The sequence below is a fragment of the Dipodomys spectabilis genome, unplaced genomic scaffold (assembly GCF_019054845.1).
Source record: "Dipodomys spectabilis isolate Male_0828 unplaced genomic scaffold, ASM1905484v1 ptg000051l, whole genome shotgun sequence".
NCBI classification, from domain to species: domain Eukaryota; kingdom Metazoa; phylum Chordata; class Mammalia; order Rodentia; family Heteromyidae; genus Dipodomys; species Dipodomys spectabilis.
Window position 1 is genome coordinate 12,827,057 of NW_024870728.1, and position 17,869 is coordinate 12,844,925.

Sequence of the window (17,869 nt, forward strand, 5' to 3'; positions counted from 1 at the left end):
GAGCAGGAGTACACCGGGGAGTCACTGCATCTGTCAGAGTGTTCTGGTTATGTGTACGCCCAATCTGGGTGTTGGGAGCTATGTGGAGACACGTCAGCATGCCTATGGTGGTGCTCTGGGTCACTGTGTCTCTGATAGGAGCTTTCTCTCCTGTCCATTCTCCTGTCCATTCCTGTGTTTTCTGAGCCCGAGAGAGCCAGCTCTTCCACAGTCTTCCTTCCCCTAGCTTTCCCGCAAACCTGCCTTCCATGCCTGCATCCCTCAGATCTTTCCCGGAACAAGGAAATGTTGCACGGGGTGGATATGCGTCAAATGGCGCTGAACAATGCTGGTGACAGCCAGGCTTCCAGCAGCCTTCTCCTACAGGGCTGGCCTCGCTTCAAGTCTCTGCTGCTGGCTAATGGGGAGGGAGAGGGGCTTCCTGCCATAGTCGCAGATGGACTTAAAGGAGCACCACAGAGCTGGGCTGCCCTGGCTCAGGACCTCCTGCTTCCGGTGGAGGAGTGGGGGGGGGGGGGGCTCCTAGGATTGCCTGGTCCCTAATAGCAGATGGGCTTCCAGAACACCAACCCTGGCTGTGTGCTAATCGTGCAGAACAATTATGTTACCTCCTGCCCCTGCCATCTGTAGACCAGGAGTTTTCTACATGAGTGAATTTGCAGATAACGGAAGCTTATGCCATGTAAGCACTGAAAGCAGAGAAGGAAAGGGAGTTCTGTTGTTAAGTGGAGAAGTGCTGGCATTGGACGCTGTCCCAGCGTCCTTTCAACTTAGGTAAATAGGATCTTAAGAAAAATCCCTTTCCTCCTGGCAGTCTGTTACTGCTTCTCAGTTTTTTCTGTGAAACTGGGCTGAGGGTAGAACCTGGGGTGGAGGTGGGGGTTGAGTGACTGGAGGGGCATGCAGTGCTTAGGACTGGCTCCGACAAACCAGCCTGCACGGGCCAATTCATGGCTTTGCAGATGTGGACGTTGGGGTGCAGAGAGGAGCAGGGATTGCACGGCAGCTACCATAGCATGACTCCGCTCCAGACATTTTTATCACTTGGATCTCAGACAACTTTATTTTTTTCAGTGCTGAGAATCAAACCCAGGGCCTCAAGCATGCCAAGTCAACACTGCCATTACTCAACCCTGACCTCAGTCAGACGTTATTAAGTATTCCTGGCTGTGTAGATTTCCTTGCCCCCATTTTACAGATGAGCGAGTTGAGGCTGATGGAGGTGAGCTAGGCCTCTGTAGTTGGTCTGTGGCAGAACTGGTTTGGGAATCCATGCCTGGCTCCCTCTTGCTGTCAGTGGAACCTCATGGTATATCCAGGCATTTGGAAATAAGGAGCTGTTACACAGAGGTGTGATAATCTTACAGACTAGAACCTACTATCCAATAGCAGTTCCAGTTTAGTGCTTGTGTCAGGAGAGTGGATGAAATGCCCTTTGGCGGGACCTAACAACATAAAGCCAGAGAGAGACTTGGCGAATATGGAATTTTCCTCTGATTAATATGTGGCAGGGTTTGCTTTCCATCCTGTTCTTGGTTTTCTCTCTTTTTTGTATTTTAATGGTACTGAAATTAGAGCATTCCTTATGATTAATGTGTGCAGTTGATTTGGGCAGCATTTTTCCTTCTCAAAAACTGTCTTTCTGCTGGGTGCCAGTGGCTCACGCCTGTAATCCTAGCTACTCAGCAGGGTGAAATCTGAGGATCACGGTTTGAAGCCAGCCTGGGCAGGAAAGTCTATGAGACTCTTAACTCCAATTTAAAAAGTCGGAAAAAAATGGTCAGAAGTACAGCTGTGGCTCAAGTGGTAGAGTGCTAGTCTTGAGCAAAAAAGCTCAAGGACAGGGCCCAGGCCTGGTTCAAGTCCCAGGACTGGTTGGCAAGGGGTGGGAGGAAGCTGTCATTCTATTGGAGGCAGCCATGGGCTCAGGACACCCTCAGGGTTAGGCAACAGGACAGTGAACACTTATAAGAAACCTGTAAGGACCCTGCAGGTGTAGAGGGCCCTGCATGCTGTCGGGTGGTTAAGAAGGAAAGGGGTGATGATGGGTGATGCTGGCTGGGTCTCTGAGGCTCTAGTCATGGAATTCTGTTCTGTGCCTGGCTCAGCCTGCCCTGTCACCTTCCTCCCCTGGGTAGCTCCCCTTTGACTCTGTAGGTCTTCCCATTGCACTTGGAATTTTTTCCCCCCACACATCCTTCCGGCCTTACTGTTGTAGCACAGCTTAAGGTCAAAGACTTTGTGCCCTTAAAGCTCTGGTCTAGGGACCAAACTCAGATGGAGCCAAGGGAGGGGCCCAGGGCCTCCCTCTGGGTGTGATTTTGGGAAAAGCAGCTGGACTGCGATTCTATTCAAAGAGTAGTTTCTTCATCCTTTTATGACAGCAGTGTCTGGTTTGTGCTTCTGTTTTACGTGCCAGTCTTCGCCCTGTCAGCAGGGACCGGTCTCCTTTGTCCCTGTCTTCCCTGCAGGAGCTGTGAGTGACTGTGTGGTCCTGGTTCTTAGGCCTGTCTCCTCCTCTGGCTGTTCTTCCAACCTAACCCCGACCACAGACCACAGCCCTTTAGCAGCTTCCAGGAACTTCCTAGACGCTCTTCTCCGTGCCTCAGGTCATGTCATGCAACCCTCTGCTTTTAGATCAAATGGGCTAAGGAGGGAGAGAGAGATTTTCCTGCTTCTTGGATTCCAAAGGCAGCTCTGAAGGCCACATTCCAAGCTACCCACTCGGCACTGCCACTCAGCACACAGGCCTGGCTCTCCTCAGTCCTGGGCCAGCAGCTTGGCAGTATCTAACTGCCCAGTACCCCGCCATCTTCTTGCCTCTATCCTTTGTCCTCTGTCCCTGATCACTTTGGTACACCTACAAACTCTTATTGGCTCGGGGTGGGGGTGGGGGTGGGGTCAGGCCTCCTCTGTGGGGCAATGGACATTCACCTCAGCCCAGGCCTGCAGGTCATGAGTAACTCAGTTCTGCTTGGCCATCTATGTCCAGGGCCTCACCAACTGCTCTCTTGTGTCCCCTGCTCCTCCTGTCTCAGAAGCTGTGCCTTCTGTGAAAAGCTTCCTGCGGCCCCCACAAACCTGAGGCCTTGCATGGTGCCAGAAAGGAACTCTGGGCCCAGTTGCATTTTCTTCCTGTCTGGGTGACCTTAGACTGAGGATGTGACTTCCCACTGCCTCGTTTCCTCATCTGTAAAATGGACTGATAGCCTCTGCCTGGGACTGGAGTGTCTGGACCCAGTACAGACCCAAAAGTGGAGGAATGGGACTGGGAGAGAGATCCAACCAGGTCCCCAGGGGCCGTGGCAGCCATATTAGGGCATTTGGGCCTTACCCACAGAGCAGGGAGTGCTGGGTGTGCATTTCAGAATTGGCTCTCTGGCTGCCAAGTGGAGAACAGATCAGAGGCATAAGACTGAGGGTGAGGACATGGGACAGGGCTGCTTCCACCATCTCTGCTTGGGGGGGGGGCAGTGCGGTGGTGACTCGCTATTTAGGGGGCAGATTTATCCAGACTTGGTGGGAGGAATGGCAAGGAGGGCTCAAGGGAGACAGCAGGCTTTTCTAGCTTGACAATTTGGGGTGGCCTGGTGGTGGGCAAGGGGAGGGGCCCATCAGTGCTGGGCAGGGATCTAGTAGATCCAGGAGGTGGCTAGTGGTGGCAAGACCATGAGTCCAGCGTTCTGGCCAGCACCAAGCTTTGGGCCAAACTGTGTGCCTTGGCTGTGCCCTCTGCTTTCCCACTTGAGTCTCCTGCCCATTGTCTGACCTTCTCTTCCCTGGGTGTGGGAGGGTGGCTGCAGGCTGGGTCCCTGGGTTTCAGGGTGTCTGTCCTAGGAGGCCACCTTTGGAGGCTCCAGGGTGGAATAATCTGGATGCTTTTGACTACCACCTTCTAGGCTGGCCGTAAAGGGGACAGGCTTTGGTCCCACCCTCTTTTTTGTCAATCTGGAATCTTCTGACAGAGGGCTGCTCTGAATGCCACATTCCACCTGCAGAAGGGCCCGCTCAGGCACACCCAGCTGTCTCTGCACTTACCTAGTCTGAGTGTTTGTGGAGCGGCCCTTGGGTTGAGGGTTCAGGAAAGGGCTTGGGGAGGTGTGCTCCTGCTGGGAGAGCCTCGCTCAGAGCCCTGCTTGGCTGGATGGACAGCTGGTAGGACAGCGGGGACCATAGAGCCAGGTTGATTAGGTCCACGAGCCACAAGGAATGTGTCTGAGGAGGATTTGGGGGAGAGAGGCCTGGGATCTCTGGAAATCACTACCCTAGTCAGTGCTCTGGGACTCTGTGTCACGGCTCCCCCAGAATTCAGGTCCCCTCCGTGTCCTCCGTGGCCAGGGCCTGGGCTCTCAGGCGACTCAAGGTTGGGACATGCCCCAGGCTTGAGGTGTCCTGGGACAGGCCCCTTCTTGCCTCCTGGAATTGGCCATACTTCCTGTCCCTGTCCTAGCAGAACTCTATATAAGGGCAGGAAACGGCCAGTGCAGGAGCAGGGAGCAGGGAGAGGCTGGAACAAGGTCTAGATAGGGCGTGCGCCCGGAGGGGAGGGTGCAGGCCTAGAGGATATGGAACCAGCAGAGGCCACCTCCTCCCAGGACCCCTGCTCTCCCCTGGAAGGCCCAGGGCTGGGCCCTGAAGCCTGCCCTTGCCTAGCTCCCAGGGAGGCCTTCCTCGACAGGGCCAGAAGATTTGTACTGGGAGCAATGAGGTTTGGGATACCTGCAGATGAGGGGTGGTCTTCTCGTGATCACTCAGTCGTAGGTGTGGAGTCTGGACCCTTCATGGTTCTTGCTCCCATAGAGGTCAACTGGAGTGATGAGGCTTAGAAACTGGCTACCTCCTGCTGCAGGTTCCCTGGGCAGGGCGGGGTGTACCCTCCCTCGCTCTGAGTGGGCTCATCTGTTTTGTTGGAGTACACAGGGCCCCTGAGTTTCAGGGTGTCTCTGGCATTGAGGACTCCTTTTCTCTATCCCTTTCTCCTTTTGTTTTGGTTAGGATTGGGGGCTTGAACTCAGGGCTTAGGTGCTATCTTTTACCTTTTTCTCTCAAGGAGCTCTACCATATGAGCCACACTTCTGTTTCTGGCTAACTTCTGGTACCTAATTGGAGAGAAGAGTCTCACAGACTTTTCTGCCAAGGCTAGATCTTCAGATCTCATCCTCCTGAGTAACTAGGTTTACAGACATGAGCCATGGCACCCAGAGCACGGCTTCAGCCGGGTCCCTCTCCTACTCCGGTACCTTCCATGTACCCCAGTACCAGCAACCAAGTCTTAGCTCCTTGTCCAGCCCTGCATAGATGCTCACGGTGAAGCCATAGTTGGAGCAGTGGCCAATCTTCCATCTTCTTCCCTTCCGTCCCCATCTCCGCGTCCCTCTTTCCTTCCTTTCTCCTGTCCCGTGTCCCAGCCAAAGGGGACATATTCCCACTTCCATGTTTCATGTGTGTGTCATTTTTCACCTCAAATGCCCTTTCCTCGCCTCTTCCTTTCAAGCCATATCTCTTTCTCAAGGGGTGTGAGGCTGTGGGCCCGGCACTGGGGCTTCTCTGAGGAAATGGCCCACGTGCTTCCTTCCTATAGGGGTGTTGTGAGAGGAGTGGATGATACACAACAGAAGAATGGAAGAAATGAGTCCTCTGCCCCGGCTCCCGGCTCCCGGGCAGGGAGTCTGCCCGGGTTGTCTGCACCTTCTCTGTGCCCTGTAGTCCTGCTGTGTGGCCGTAGTGCGTGAGAGACGGGCCAGTGAGCCAGGCTGGCCAGGTGACAGCTCTGTCTGTCCTCATTGCCTCCCGTGGGTTGGAAATAGATGCTAATGGCTGCCTCCTTGGGGTGCAGAACAGCTGGGCACACCTGCACTTCGGGCTTTTTTGCTGGTTAGTTTGGAGAGAAGACTTGGTGCGTTCGACTTGTCTGCCCAGGCTGACGTTGAATTGAGATCTCTGGGTCTCAGCCTTCTGAGTAGCTGGGATGACAGGCGTGAGCCACCCGTGCCAAGCTGGAATCATTTTCCATCTAAAAAGGGAAGGGAATTCCGACACATAGTACAACGTGAATGGATCTTGAAAACATTTTGTTCGGTGTCTGAGTCAGCTCGGGTTGGGGTTTTACACACACACACACACACACACACACACACACACACACACACACACAGACACACAGACAGACAGACACACACACACACACACACACACACACACACACACACACACACACACACTGGAAGTCTGCCACCTGGGTGCCGGCAGAGCTGGTGTCACCGAGGCCTGGCTCCTTGGTGCCCAGCTACCACCAGTACCCTGTCCTCGCATGGTCTTTCCTCTGTGAATCTGCATCTTAATGTCCTTTTCCTATGGCGCTGTTTATTAGAGTACCCACCCTCTTAGTGACCTTACTTAATCACTTCTGTAGAGACCCTGTCTCCATAGAGAGCCACATTCTGAAGTCCCAGGGGTTAGAACTTTGACATAGGAATTTTCTTTTTGGTGTGTGTGTGTGTGTTGCACAATTTAGCTCATAACACACAGGGTGGAGTCAACCAAACACTAAAAATCAAGCCTGGGTGAGAGCAGGCTGGTGAGGGAGCAACCTCCCTCCCCCTGCACTCACACCTCTGCCACGAAGGCCACATGGTTGATGTCATGGGTCGGGGGCTGCTCTGCCTGCCCGTAGCTCCGGGGTCCTCCAGGTGAGCGACTCCATCCCCCCCCCCCCCCCCCCCCCCCCCCCGCAACCACTCAGGAGCTGCGACTCTGACCAATCGACTCTGACTAATCGTGTGAATCAGGCTCTCCACAGCTGCCCTTTAGGGTTGAGCCATTTGCTCTAGTGGTTCCCAGGACTCAGGGAAGGTGACGGTGGTTGTATGCCACTGTGAGTAGACTTAATACAGCTGCTTCTGCACTTAGAAATGATGATAGTGGGACATGTATGTTCTGTACATTTTGCCATGATAGAAAACAACAACATAAACACCTCAAGCTGGGTGCTGGTGGCTCATGCCTGCAATCCTAGCTACTCAGAGACAGACATGTGAGGATCGCAGTTCAAAGCTAGTCCCAATAGGAAATTCTGTGAGGCTCTTACCTCCAGTAAACCACCAGAAAACCGGAAGTGGAGCTGTAGCTCAAACTGATAGAGTGAAGCAAGCTTGAGCAAAAAGAGCCCAAGGACAGTGCCCAGGCCCTGAGTTCAAGCCCCATAACCAACCAGAAACAAAACAAACCAACCAAAAACACCCAAGACTAATAAGAAAGAAGAAGAAAATCCAAGACTATTTCATCCGAGGCTCAGATAGAATTCTGGACCCACGGACTGACGAGGTTCAGCTGGGGTCTGGGGAGGGGGCTGTCCGGTGTACCCCTGCAGGTCCAGCGGTCTGGGGTGAGGTCCCTCCACTCGGCCAGGCCAGGTGCCGGGGACTTTATGTGACAAAGCTGGGACCTTAGATCTCACTTGGAGCCTTGGGACAGAGAGAGCCATCCAGCTAGAGCCCAGGTCCTGTCACTTGCAGATGGAGAGGTGACCAGGGCTGTGTTGGCCAGGAGTCTGAGGTTTCCTGGCTTGGTTGAGATGCTGCATGGAGCTGCTGAGCCGGATTTCACCTCTTCCCCATGGGCGGGCTGTGTCCTGCTCTCTTGGAGCCTCGGTTTCTTCATCTGGAGAATGTTGTTGATTTGCAGGTTAGAAGGCCTCAGAAAGATGGGCAGCTAGGGCACAGGAGTAGCCATGTACCCGGCACTCAGTAGGTATATGACAGACGGCAACGATGCTTCCCTTTCTCAGGACTCATGCCAATGTGCAGTCTTCGAACAGATTTTAGTACCTACCTACTGTGTGCTGGTTCTGTGTTGGGGTGCACGTGATGAATAAGAGTGGCTTCCTGCCCTGTGACATTCGGTTTAGAGAGAAGGAAACAGTTTCTAGACAAGGAGGCATGTGTGTATCATTGTAAGTTGTGATTAGGTCTGTGAAGGAAGAGAAAGGGGCGTTTATGTGTGTGTGTGTGTGTGTGTACTCTCACAAAGCTTAGAGACTCAGGGAGTCCCCTTTAGAGTGGTAACGTAAAGCTGAAACCAAAAGGAGGAGAACACAGCCATATAGATAGCTGAAGCAGAGGGAACGGCATATGCAAAGGCCCTGAGGTCAAACACAGCTAGGCTCTCCAAGGACGGAGAGGAGCTCACTGCTTGTGCAGGGCTTTGGGTTGTGGACTGTGAGGTTGAGAGGACTCTAGAGCCAGGTCATGCGGGAACTCTGCAGCCACACTGGGCACCGTCTGGCTGCTGTCTGGAGCTCTTAGACCCTCTCCTCCTGGCACCTCGCTGGGGACCATGGTGTTGGCATCGTGCCCGGGGACTCTTGAAGTTGAGAGCCTACTCGAGGTGTGGGCTGATGAATGCCAGGCGTGGGTTCTTGGGTCTGGGAACACCCTCAAACCCAGCCACATCCCAGACAGAGGTCACTGCTCCACTGTGGTGCTGGGAAGACTGAGACCGCCAGGATCTCAGTTTCTCCATCTATGAAAGCTATCAAGTGAGTCCCAGTGCAGGCTGGGTACTGAGGCACGAAGAATTCAGCACAGGGCTGCCTCCCACCTCTGGGCCCTCTCGAGCCTCCTGGGAATGTCTCTCAGCCCCCTCTGGGTTCACATCCTGCTCCTTGTTGCCCAAACTCGTTTCCTCCTCTGCCCAGAGGGAGCGTAATCCTGGCATTCGTGGCGTCGGGGGTGACATGGGTGGGTTTGTGGTGGCTTGGGCCCCGGGAGTCCCTCATCTAGAGACCGTTGGCGGTACATGCTCCTGGAGGAAGCTGCCTGCCCGAGGCTGTTGCGTGGGTCTGAGTCTGGCACCCTGTGCTCCAGTCCTGGAGGCAAACGAATGGCAGGGTGGGCACGTAGACCCCCGTCGACCCCTGGGGCTGCGCTTCTGCAGAGCAGGCTGCCCCACCGGGCCCCCAGGGGTCAGTGGAGGACAGGGACTGCCGGTGCCAGGTGTCTGGGACAGGGGCCCTGGTGCCGCCTGGCGTGATCCAGGCTCCTGAGAGGTGGTGTGTGTGTGTGTGTTGGGGGGGAACAGGGCTCTGGAGGGAAGAAGAGGGAGCCTTTTAAGGAAGCATTTCTCTGCTTTAGAAAAACAAAACAAAACATAGAAAGGAAGACAGGAGGCTGAAACACGACTGAGTCCGTGGGCCAGTTTTGGGCTGGCCTGAAATGCGTGCTGAGGGTACAGGGCATGACTGCTGTACCCCCTGACCCCCCAGTCAGATCCAGGCTCCTGGGGGTCAGGCAAGGGGCTCAGGGGCTGAGCCCCCTAGGGGCCTCCTTCCCACGGCGTTAGCCTGCCCACGCTGCGCACCTCCTAATGCGACTTCCTCCTCCCCCACCCCACTGTCTCAGTCCACGTGTCTCGTGTCCACGGGGAGGTGCGGGGGGGGGGGAGGGTGTCCTAGGGGCCATGATGGGAAGCCATACTGTGCCCAGCACGGACAGCAGTGTCCCCTGTGGCTCTGACCTTGTTTGGTGAGCCGGGCAGGCAGCGTGCCCTGCAGGCTACAGGCAGGTCTGGGAACCTGCTGTTCCCTCACGGACAGGGAGATCCCTTTAGGGTCTCCCTGTGCCTTGTAAATCAGCCCCTCTGAGCTCCAGACTTGTGGATCTAGAGCCGTGGGCTTCAGAAGCAGCTCCTGTGTCTCCTCACTCCTAAACACAAGGCTGAGAGTGGCAAGGTCCCTTCATGTTTGGAGCATCAGAATGCTCAGCCTCTTGGAAGCTGTGTGACCTTGGGGAAATTGTTTAACTTCTCTGTGCCCCACACTATGTCTTCCTTGTTGGGTTGTTGAAAGCATTCATGACTTAACCTATGTGAAACATTCAGAAAAGTGCCGGTTGCTTAGTACACGTTCATCAGTGTTAGGTATGGTGTGTGTGTGTGTGTGTGTGTGTGTGTGTGTGTGTGTGTGTGTGTGTGTGTGTGTGTGTGTGTGTGTGTGTGTGTGTGTGTGCGCACGTGTAGTTGCCTCCTCGAAGCCTCTCCCCCTCACCCCATGCTTCCTCTCTGTCCCCTTGTGGGTCTCTGGCCTGGTGTCTGGGTGGAGAATTAACACCAAGGTTGACCATTGAGCTTTAAGAAAAACTTGCCTTGGCTAGAAAAGGAGCACAGAGAGTCGGACCAGTGCCTCCAGTGATTGTTGGGGTGTCCTGAGCTGTCATGTCATGAGCTTCCTTCCTTCCTTCTCATCCTCCTTTCCCCTCTCCTTCCCTCCCTTGTGTCTGTTTGAGCAGAGCTTGAACTCAGGGCCTGGGCGCTGTCTCTGAGCTTCTTTGGCTCAGGCCTCATATTCTGCCACTTGAGCAATAGCACCACTTCCAGCCTTTCATGAGTCTATTGGAGATGAGAATCTTACAGACTTTCCTGCCTGGGCTGGCTTTGAACCCTGATCCTCAAACCTCAGCCTCCTGAGTAGCTAGGATTACAGGCGTAAGCCACCAGTGCCCAGCTAAGGTCTCCTATGGTTGCTTGGCTTTTTTTTTTTTCTCAAGGCTGGGGCTGAATCACTTGAGCCACGTCTTTACTTCTGGCTTTTTGCTGGTTAATTGGAGGTGAGTCTCTCAGTTTGTCTGCCCCAGCTGGCTTTGAACGTTGGTCCTCAGATCAGCCTCCAGAATAGCTGGTATTACAGGCGTGAGCCACAGGTACCTGGATCTTCTGTCGTAATTCCAGGCGTGGGGAAAGGAGGTAGGAGGGTTGGAAGAATGAGGTTTGAGGCAGTGTCAAAAACAAAACCTTGCGAGTAATGTTGACCTCAAATCAGTGTCTGATCCCTTTTGCAGGATTTGAATTCTGATGTGCGTTTCGTGTGTGGTCTGTGCCTCCTTCGTGGCTTAGTAACACTGTCTGTGTCGGCGGGCTTCTGAAGAGCCCTAGGGGCTCAGGGCTGGCTGCGGGAGGGGGGGAGGACGGGGAGGGGGGACTGTCCTTCATGGGGGTGGGAGTGGCTCAGGCCTCAGAGGCCTGGGAGAGATGCTGACCGCCTGTCTCTGCTCCTCCCACAGGTGGCTGCCCCGTGTGTTCCTCCGTCCAGCCATGAACTGGTGGTGAGTGATGGGCCGTGTCTCCCCCTGCTGACTCCTTGCTTTGGACCCAACTAGACGAGGCGGGGTGGAGGAGGGTCCTCCATTCCTGGGCTGAAGCTGGATGGGAGGAAATGAGTCACGAGGTTCTCTTGGATGAGACATAGGGCCTGCTCTTTATAAGACACGGAGGCCTTGGAAACCCCCATAAAAGGCCATCGTGCGTCTCGAGGCCTGGCCGGCAGACAGGGTTGAGAGGCCCGTGCCCTGGGCGTCTCCCTCCACCTGTCTTCCTCCAGGTCAGGCGTCCTTGGGTGGGGAGTCCGTCCACCTGGTTCGTTCCTGCGTCCAAGCTGGGCTCTGCTTTCCTGCTGTCTCTCGCCACACCCCACACAGGCTTCCAGAAGGGCCTGGATGGGGCAGGACCCCCTGTGAGGTGTGGGCTGCAGAGAGACCTCTGCTCAGACACATCCCAGCTGGGCTCGCTGAGTGTGTCAGCTGCCTCCCCTGAGCCCTCCTCCTCTCCCCTCAACTGGAGGGGGGGGGGCAGACCTTGGGGGGAGGGGGGCTGCCTGGGAGGGGTCTGCACATCTGCGTGTGCACATGCGTGTGCCTGTGCCGGGTGGTGTGTCACAGAGGAGTGTTTGGAGGCGCAATCTGATAGGCTGTAGCGGGGGGGGGGGGGAATGGCGGGGTAGAAACAAGGACACAAGTGCTTTTAGGCCCCAGACTCCAGGCGGGCCCAGGACACTGTCCTCACTCTGCTCCCTGGCCAGGCCCTGCCCTGTGTTGACTTCTCCGTAGAGCCCAGTCCTCCTCTTGGGCCTCAGCTGCCCAGAGGTGCATTCCAGCTGTGGAGTCTTAGCTACATGGAGCCCTGTTGAGGGTCATGGGGTAAAGAAGAGCAGGGTAGGGGCTGAGCAGTCTGGCTGAGAACTAGCGGGAGGGAGAGGGAGGGAGAGAAGGGGAGAAAGGAGGGAGGGAGAGAGGTATCTGTGGGGTCACAGCTGGCTGCTGGGAGCGGGGAGTCGCTCTGTGATTCTGCAGAGCTACCTACCACCTTGTGACCCTGGAATGGAATGTCCTTGGCTGGTTTGGGAGGCGGAAGGGTCCAGGGGTTCGTGACCACTGGGCAGAGGCCAGATTCTGGCGCCTGAGTCTGGGGAGGCTTGTTTATGGAGGCAAGGTCACAGGTCAGGACGAGAGGGCAGAGGCTGGCATTCCACAGGAGGGCCTGCGGCTTGTTAGCATCCAGAAACACTCTCGCCCGCCCAAGTCGGGTCATGGAGGCTTGGCCTGTCTGTGACATGTTCCACCCGTGCAGGGGGCTCTGCCTGGCCCGGGAGATGGACGAGGGACAAAGCAGCTGCTGGGAGACACCTGGATTTGACTGTGTTCCTAAAGCTTCTTTCCCCGATGCAGAACCTGCCTCCCCAACTTTAGTTAGCGTCTGGGAAATCCCTCCTTCTGCGTCCCTGCTGCTCTATCCTCTATGTTCAGCTGCGTGATGCTGAGCCCATTGCCTGGCGTCTCTGATCATCCACAGTTTCCCTTCTTCAGAATGGGAGCTGGTAATAGTACCTACCTTGTAAAGTTGTCAAAAGAATGAAATGAGTGCAAGGCATAGTGGCAAATGCCTGTAATCCCAGCTACTTGGGAGGCAGAGGTGAGGGGGAGTAAAGTTTGGCCTGGGGCAAAAGTGAATAAAAGAAAGCAAACTAAGTAGGGTGCTTAGCTTGTGGCTAAACTTAGCTTGTAGCTGAGTGGCTCACACCTGTAATCCTAGCTACTCAGGAAATCAGATCTGAGAATTGTGGTTCGAAGCCAGCTGGGGTAGGAAAGTCGGTGAGACTGTTATTTTGAATTTAAAAGGATGAAAGCAAGCTCAAACTATCTGCAAAAGGACCGAGAGCGTAGCCTGAGTGGTAGAGTGCTTGCCCAACTAGTTAAGTCAAAATCCAGAGACCAATCCCCAGTACTTATCAAGAAAACAAAAAAGAAAGACTAGAGAAGAAAGCAAATGAATTCACTGTATCTATGTTCAAAAGCTTCTCACCTCACGTAGAGTAAACCCCTAGGTTTCCTTTCTTACCCCGTCTCTTTCTAAAGGCTGTCTCTGTTCTAGCTACCTAGCCTTCTTGCTGATCTTACAGTGTAGCGGGCACAAGGCTGCTACCTCCGGACTTCTGCACCTGCTGGTCTCTAGTCCACACTTCCTGTGGATTCTAGGGAGGCTTTTGCCACTGCCAACATTTCCCTCCCCCAGCCAGCCTATCTCCCTATCCTTGCCCTTCCTCTTCCCCTTAGTACTTATCCCTCCAGTGCCCTGTATGCTTTGCTTATTTTTATCTCCTATAAGGGGTTGTGTCCACACGAACACATCAAACTCCTTTAGGATTAGGGGATTTTGTTTTTTTTTTATCATATTATTATTATTATTTGACTTCTTGCTGTCTACTGTCTTGTACACAGTAGGTGCTCAGACATGTTATCCGAGCGTCTGGGAGGAAGGTGTCCAGGTCTGATGTCTGGCTTGGCAAATGATTCACAGCGGTCTAGGGTCTGTGCCTGGGCTGGAAGCACAGGGGAGAGTGTGCCCCTCCCCCCAGCACTCAGGGGAAAGTGTGGCTCCCCCACCCCCACCCCTAGTGCGCTCAGCACCTGTTTCCTCACTACCCACTCTGTGGCAAGTGCTTATAGCAGGTTCACAAGAGGGAGGAAGGGCGGGTTTGTATTTTTCCTTCCTTTTCCATCTCTGCTTGCCCTTGAGCCTGACTGGGCAGGCCTCTGCTCCCCTCCCCCTCCCTCCCTCTCTCCCTCCCCCCTCGCTGTCTATCCATTTCCTGTGACCTCTCACAGTGAGGTCCAGACTCCCCATAGGTGGGCCTCACTGACCTTGCTGAATCCCTTGCATTCGAATCCTTCATTTTGGACCCAGAATCTCTGCCCAGTGCCAGGCCCTGCTACCCAAACATATTTTCCAGCCAGTGCCCAGCCGGCCAGGGAGGGTAGCAGGGCTTAATCTTCAACCAGGGTGTTCATCTGACTCAACAGATGTTGCCTAAGAGCTTGGCATTGGGCAGAAGGGTCCCGGGGCTTCCCTCCCTCCCCCAAGGGAGGCTAGGGGTCAGGATGGAGGGGAGAGGGCTAGCGACGGGCTGAAGTAGCTTTTCTCAGCGGCTGAAATAAAAAACAAAACCAGTCCCAGCAATTTCCAGATGACCATAGCCAACTGGAGTAGATACCACGGTAGCCCCAAGGCTGGGGTACCCAGGACAGGCAGGAGAGCAGGCAAGCTCTTGAGATGGACTTGAGATGGAAGTTGAGACAGGAAGCTGATTGGGGGAAGGGAGAGTATGAGGGGAGATGGGAGGGAGGTTGGGGGAGGAGAGACCCTTACCCCTCTCACCCCCCCCACCCCCACCTTGTCCAAGTTTCACTTTGCTTCTGCTGTGTTCAGTTACTGGAGGTCTGAAAATCTTAAGTGGAAAATTCCAGCAATAAATAAGCAATTCAGAAGTTGTGTGTGTGTGTGTGTGTGTGTGTGTGTGTGTGTGTGTGTGTGGTTCTGAGTAGCAGTGATGAAATCTTACGTTTGGTTCTGTCCTGCCAGAGGTGAGTGTGGCCCCTTTCCCCCAGCGCATCCAAACCCACTGTGCCACCCACCCGCCGGTCAGCTGCTCACCATGGTTGAATCTACTGTGGTGGAATCTCAGGGCTGTGGGGCCCGGTAGCTTTGATTTTATTTCACAGTGGTCCAAAGTGCACAAAGTGTGATCCTGGCAATGTGGATTCGCCACAGAGAGCCTCAGACCAGTGAAAGGGCAGAAGTCCTCCCTGTGTATTCAGGATTCAGACTGGTCTGTGGGGGGCCGGAGTCCGAGGAGGGCTTGGAACTTTCGCTTGTGGATGGGGCTACCATGTGAGCAATGGAGAAAAGCTTTACAAAAATGAGCCCCCCTCTCCCTCTTTTATTTGGCCAGTCCTGAGGCTTGAACTCAGGGGCTGGGCACTGTCTCTGAGCTCCTTTTGTTGAAGGCTAGCACTCTACCACTTGAGTCACAGTGTCACTTCCTGCTTTTTCTGTGATTCAATTGGAAATAAGAGTCTCATAGACTTTCCTGGCCCTGGTTGGCTTTGAACATTGATCCTCAGATCTCAGCCTTCTGAGTAGGTAGGATTACAGGTGTGAGCTACCGGCACCCAGCCTAAAATGAGCTCTTTATTCATACCACATAGTCCTAGAAAGAGGGACTGTGCTATGTTCTTATGAAGAGCAGAGGCCAAAGGCCAAGAGCTGCTACCAAAGAGGGTTGTAGCATAGTGGTAAAGTGCTTAGGCCTAGCAAGCACAAGGCCTTGGGTTCAAGCCTCAGCACTACAAAAGGAAGACTGGGATTTCAACTCAGTCATCTGATACCTGAGTCCTCTCTATCAGTCCCTCTAACTGGCTAGCCCTCTGAGCAGCAGACACTTCCTGGACTCTGCAGTGGGCCAGCCCCTCTTCTGTTCCAAGCCTAACCCTGAAGTGTTTCCTCCTACCACTTCCTAAGATTGCCCTTTTAAGTTAGTGGCCCTAGAAAATTTCCTTTATTTTTCAGATAGGGTCTTTTTTTTTTTTTTGCCTAGGCTGGTCTAGGACTACCTCCACCTCCCATGGGGCCGGGATTTCAGGTGTGCACTACCAGGCCCAGCTTGTTTCATGAAATAGAGGTTGTTACTAACTTGTTTTGTTTTGTTTTGCCAGAACTAACCTTGATCGCTGCCTCCTGAGTAGCAGGGATTATAGGTGTAAGCTTCCCGAAGAATACTTTTTTCCTCAGTTTTAATTATTTTAAGAATTGTTATCATAAAGGTGAGATACAGAGAGGTTACGGTTACAGAAGATGGGTAATGAGGACTTTACTTTTTGGATCAAAGAATATTTTTTTAATGAGGAAAAAAGAAAAAGCTGAACTCCAAAGTAGAACTTGGCAGTTGAAGTTGTTAAAGAAGGGAACTTTCTAACATGTACTTGCTGGGGGCTGGTGTTTGTAACTGGGGCCCTGCCCTGTCCCCAGATGATGACCCAGGAGGACATTCTGCTCGCAGGCTCTGCTGGGAAGGGACCTGGTCTCTAGAGGTTGGAGGCCAAGGCCTCTGTGAACGAGCCAAATACCTGTCCTTCAGCTACCACCATCAACCACTTAGTGCCCAGCCTCAGGTACGTGGAACCTCAGTCCCCCTGTGTTGGACCAGTGGGCCTCCTGTTACAAGGCTGGTGTAGGATTTGAACACAGTGGAGAGAGGAGAGGGAAAGGAGGAAGGGATGGCAGGGTTGGACATCAGGACTAGTTATGAGGAAGCTGGGAGGGGGGAAGAGAGGAAGGGAGCAGGGGTGGGGTGGGGACCAGCACACAGTGGGCGGAGCTTCCGCTGGAGAGGACAGGGGTGGGGTGGACAGGGCGTGGCTAGCCAGGCGAAGTCTACAAGTCAGGCTGGTGGACTTGAACTTGATGTGCTAGGCAGGAAAGGCCATGCTGGGTCCCTGAGTAGGCATGTGACCTGAAGCAGTGCTTTAGAGCCGGAAGTCTGTGCCCGCCCCAGGTGGCTGGCATGGAGCAGCTGCCTTAGGGCTCCAGCCAGGTTGCAGAGGTGCGTAGCCAGAGGGAAGCCAGCCTTCTGGTGCCTAGCCCTGTAGGGGGACCATCTCGGGGTCTACAGCAACAGGGGTGCCAGACACCCTGGCCTGGGGCAGGGCTGGGGGGGCTGGGCCTTTGAGGGTGTACTGGGGCAGGGTCGAGGACAGGCGGGGGCTGGCCTGACCCTCCTGTGGGGCTGCGGGAAGTCAGACATAACTTTCCACTCCGGTCTGTTCTTTTCCTCTGGTGGCCCCAAGCTACCCTCGGGGTTCCCTTCCCCTGCACCCCACTCCCAGCCCGGGCCCTGCCCTGCCCATCCAGTGCGTCCCTCAGGCCTCCTGTCTCCTGTGCCCCCCCTGGTGGGTCCCCCATACTTCAGGGTGGAGTGAGGCCAGGGCGAGGTCTTGAGGGCAGGCCTGGGCTCCTGTGGAACCCACCTCCCTTTGGGAAGGTTCCAGAAGAGGGTCACGGTGCTGCTTCTCAGGAGGCACCGGCGCCAAGAGGGAGCCCACCCCTCCCCACCGCCGCTAAAGCACCCCAAAATGTGCTCTCAGCCCCCTTGCCTTGGCCATCTGCTGATGGTTCTATTTTGGGGCCTGGTTCGAGGCCTGACCACCCCCTCCCCGCCCGGACTGTCCCAGCGCCTTCCCCTCCCGCAGGGCTGGCCAGTGACCTCCCAGCTCATTCCCCTGGCCAGAGGAGGCCACGGGGTCTTTTTGGCTTCCAAACCTGCGTGGATTGCAGGCCTGTGAGGTGGGGGGAGGAGTAAGGGGGAGTCCGCAGGGCGGAGGAATTCTGGACGGAATGTTCCTCTGGAGGCTGAGTCTGCATTCTGCCCCCCCTCTACCCCCCCAAGTCCTGGGCTCAGTCCTCACCCCCACCCCCACCCCTAGCCTTTTCCTTCCTCTACAACAGCAGCCCACAGACACGTCTCCCCCCAGCCTGTCTGCCCCTCCCTGCAGGCCACCAAGAGTCCTACTGCGCGAACCCTTGCACTGTTGTCCCCCCCAGCCTTCCAGCGCACACACACAGCCCTTCCTCCGTACATGTGGAGGGCTCACCTGGCTGTGGAGAAGAGGGCCTGCATGCCTTTTTGGGGTGGGGGGGATGTTGGAGAAGGGATGTGCAGCTCCCCTTATCTACCCGATGGCTCACAACCCTTCAAATTCAGGAAGTC

General features: G+C 54.8%; 1 protein-coding gene across 7 annotated transcripts in view; it reads left to right on the forward strand.

Annotated features, from left to right (window-relative positions):
- The window catches only part of Tns1 (tensin 1), a 185,641-nt gene that overhangs the window by 68,949 nt on the left and 98,823 nt on the right, over positions 1 to 17,869 (forward strand). For all 7 annotated transcript variants that reach the window (XM_042679011.1, XM_042679018.1, XM_042679013.1 and 4 more), the window contains one exon: positions 11,055 to 11,096. In XM_042679011.1, coding sequence (XP_042534945.1) covers positions 11,055 to 11,096 — 42 coding nt within the window. The remainder of the gene's footprint in view (positions 1 to 11,054; positions 11,097 to 17,869) is intronic.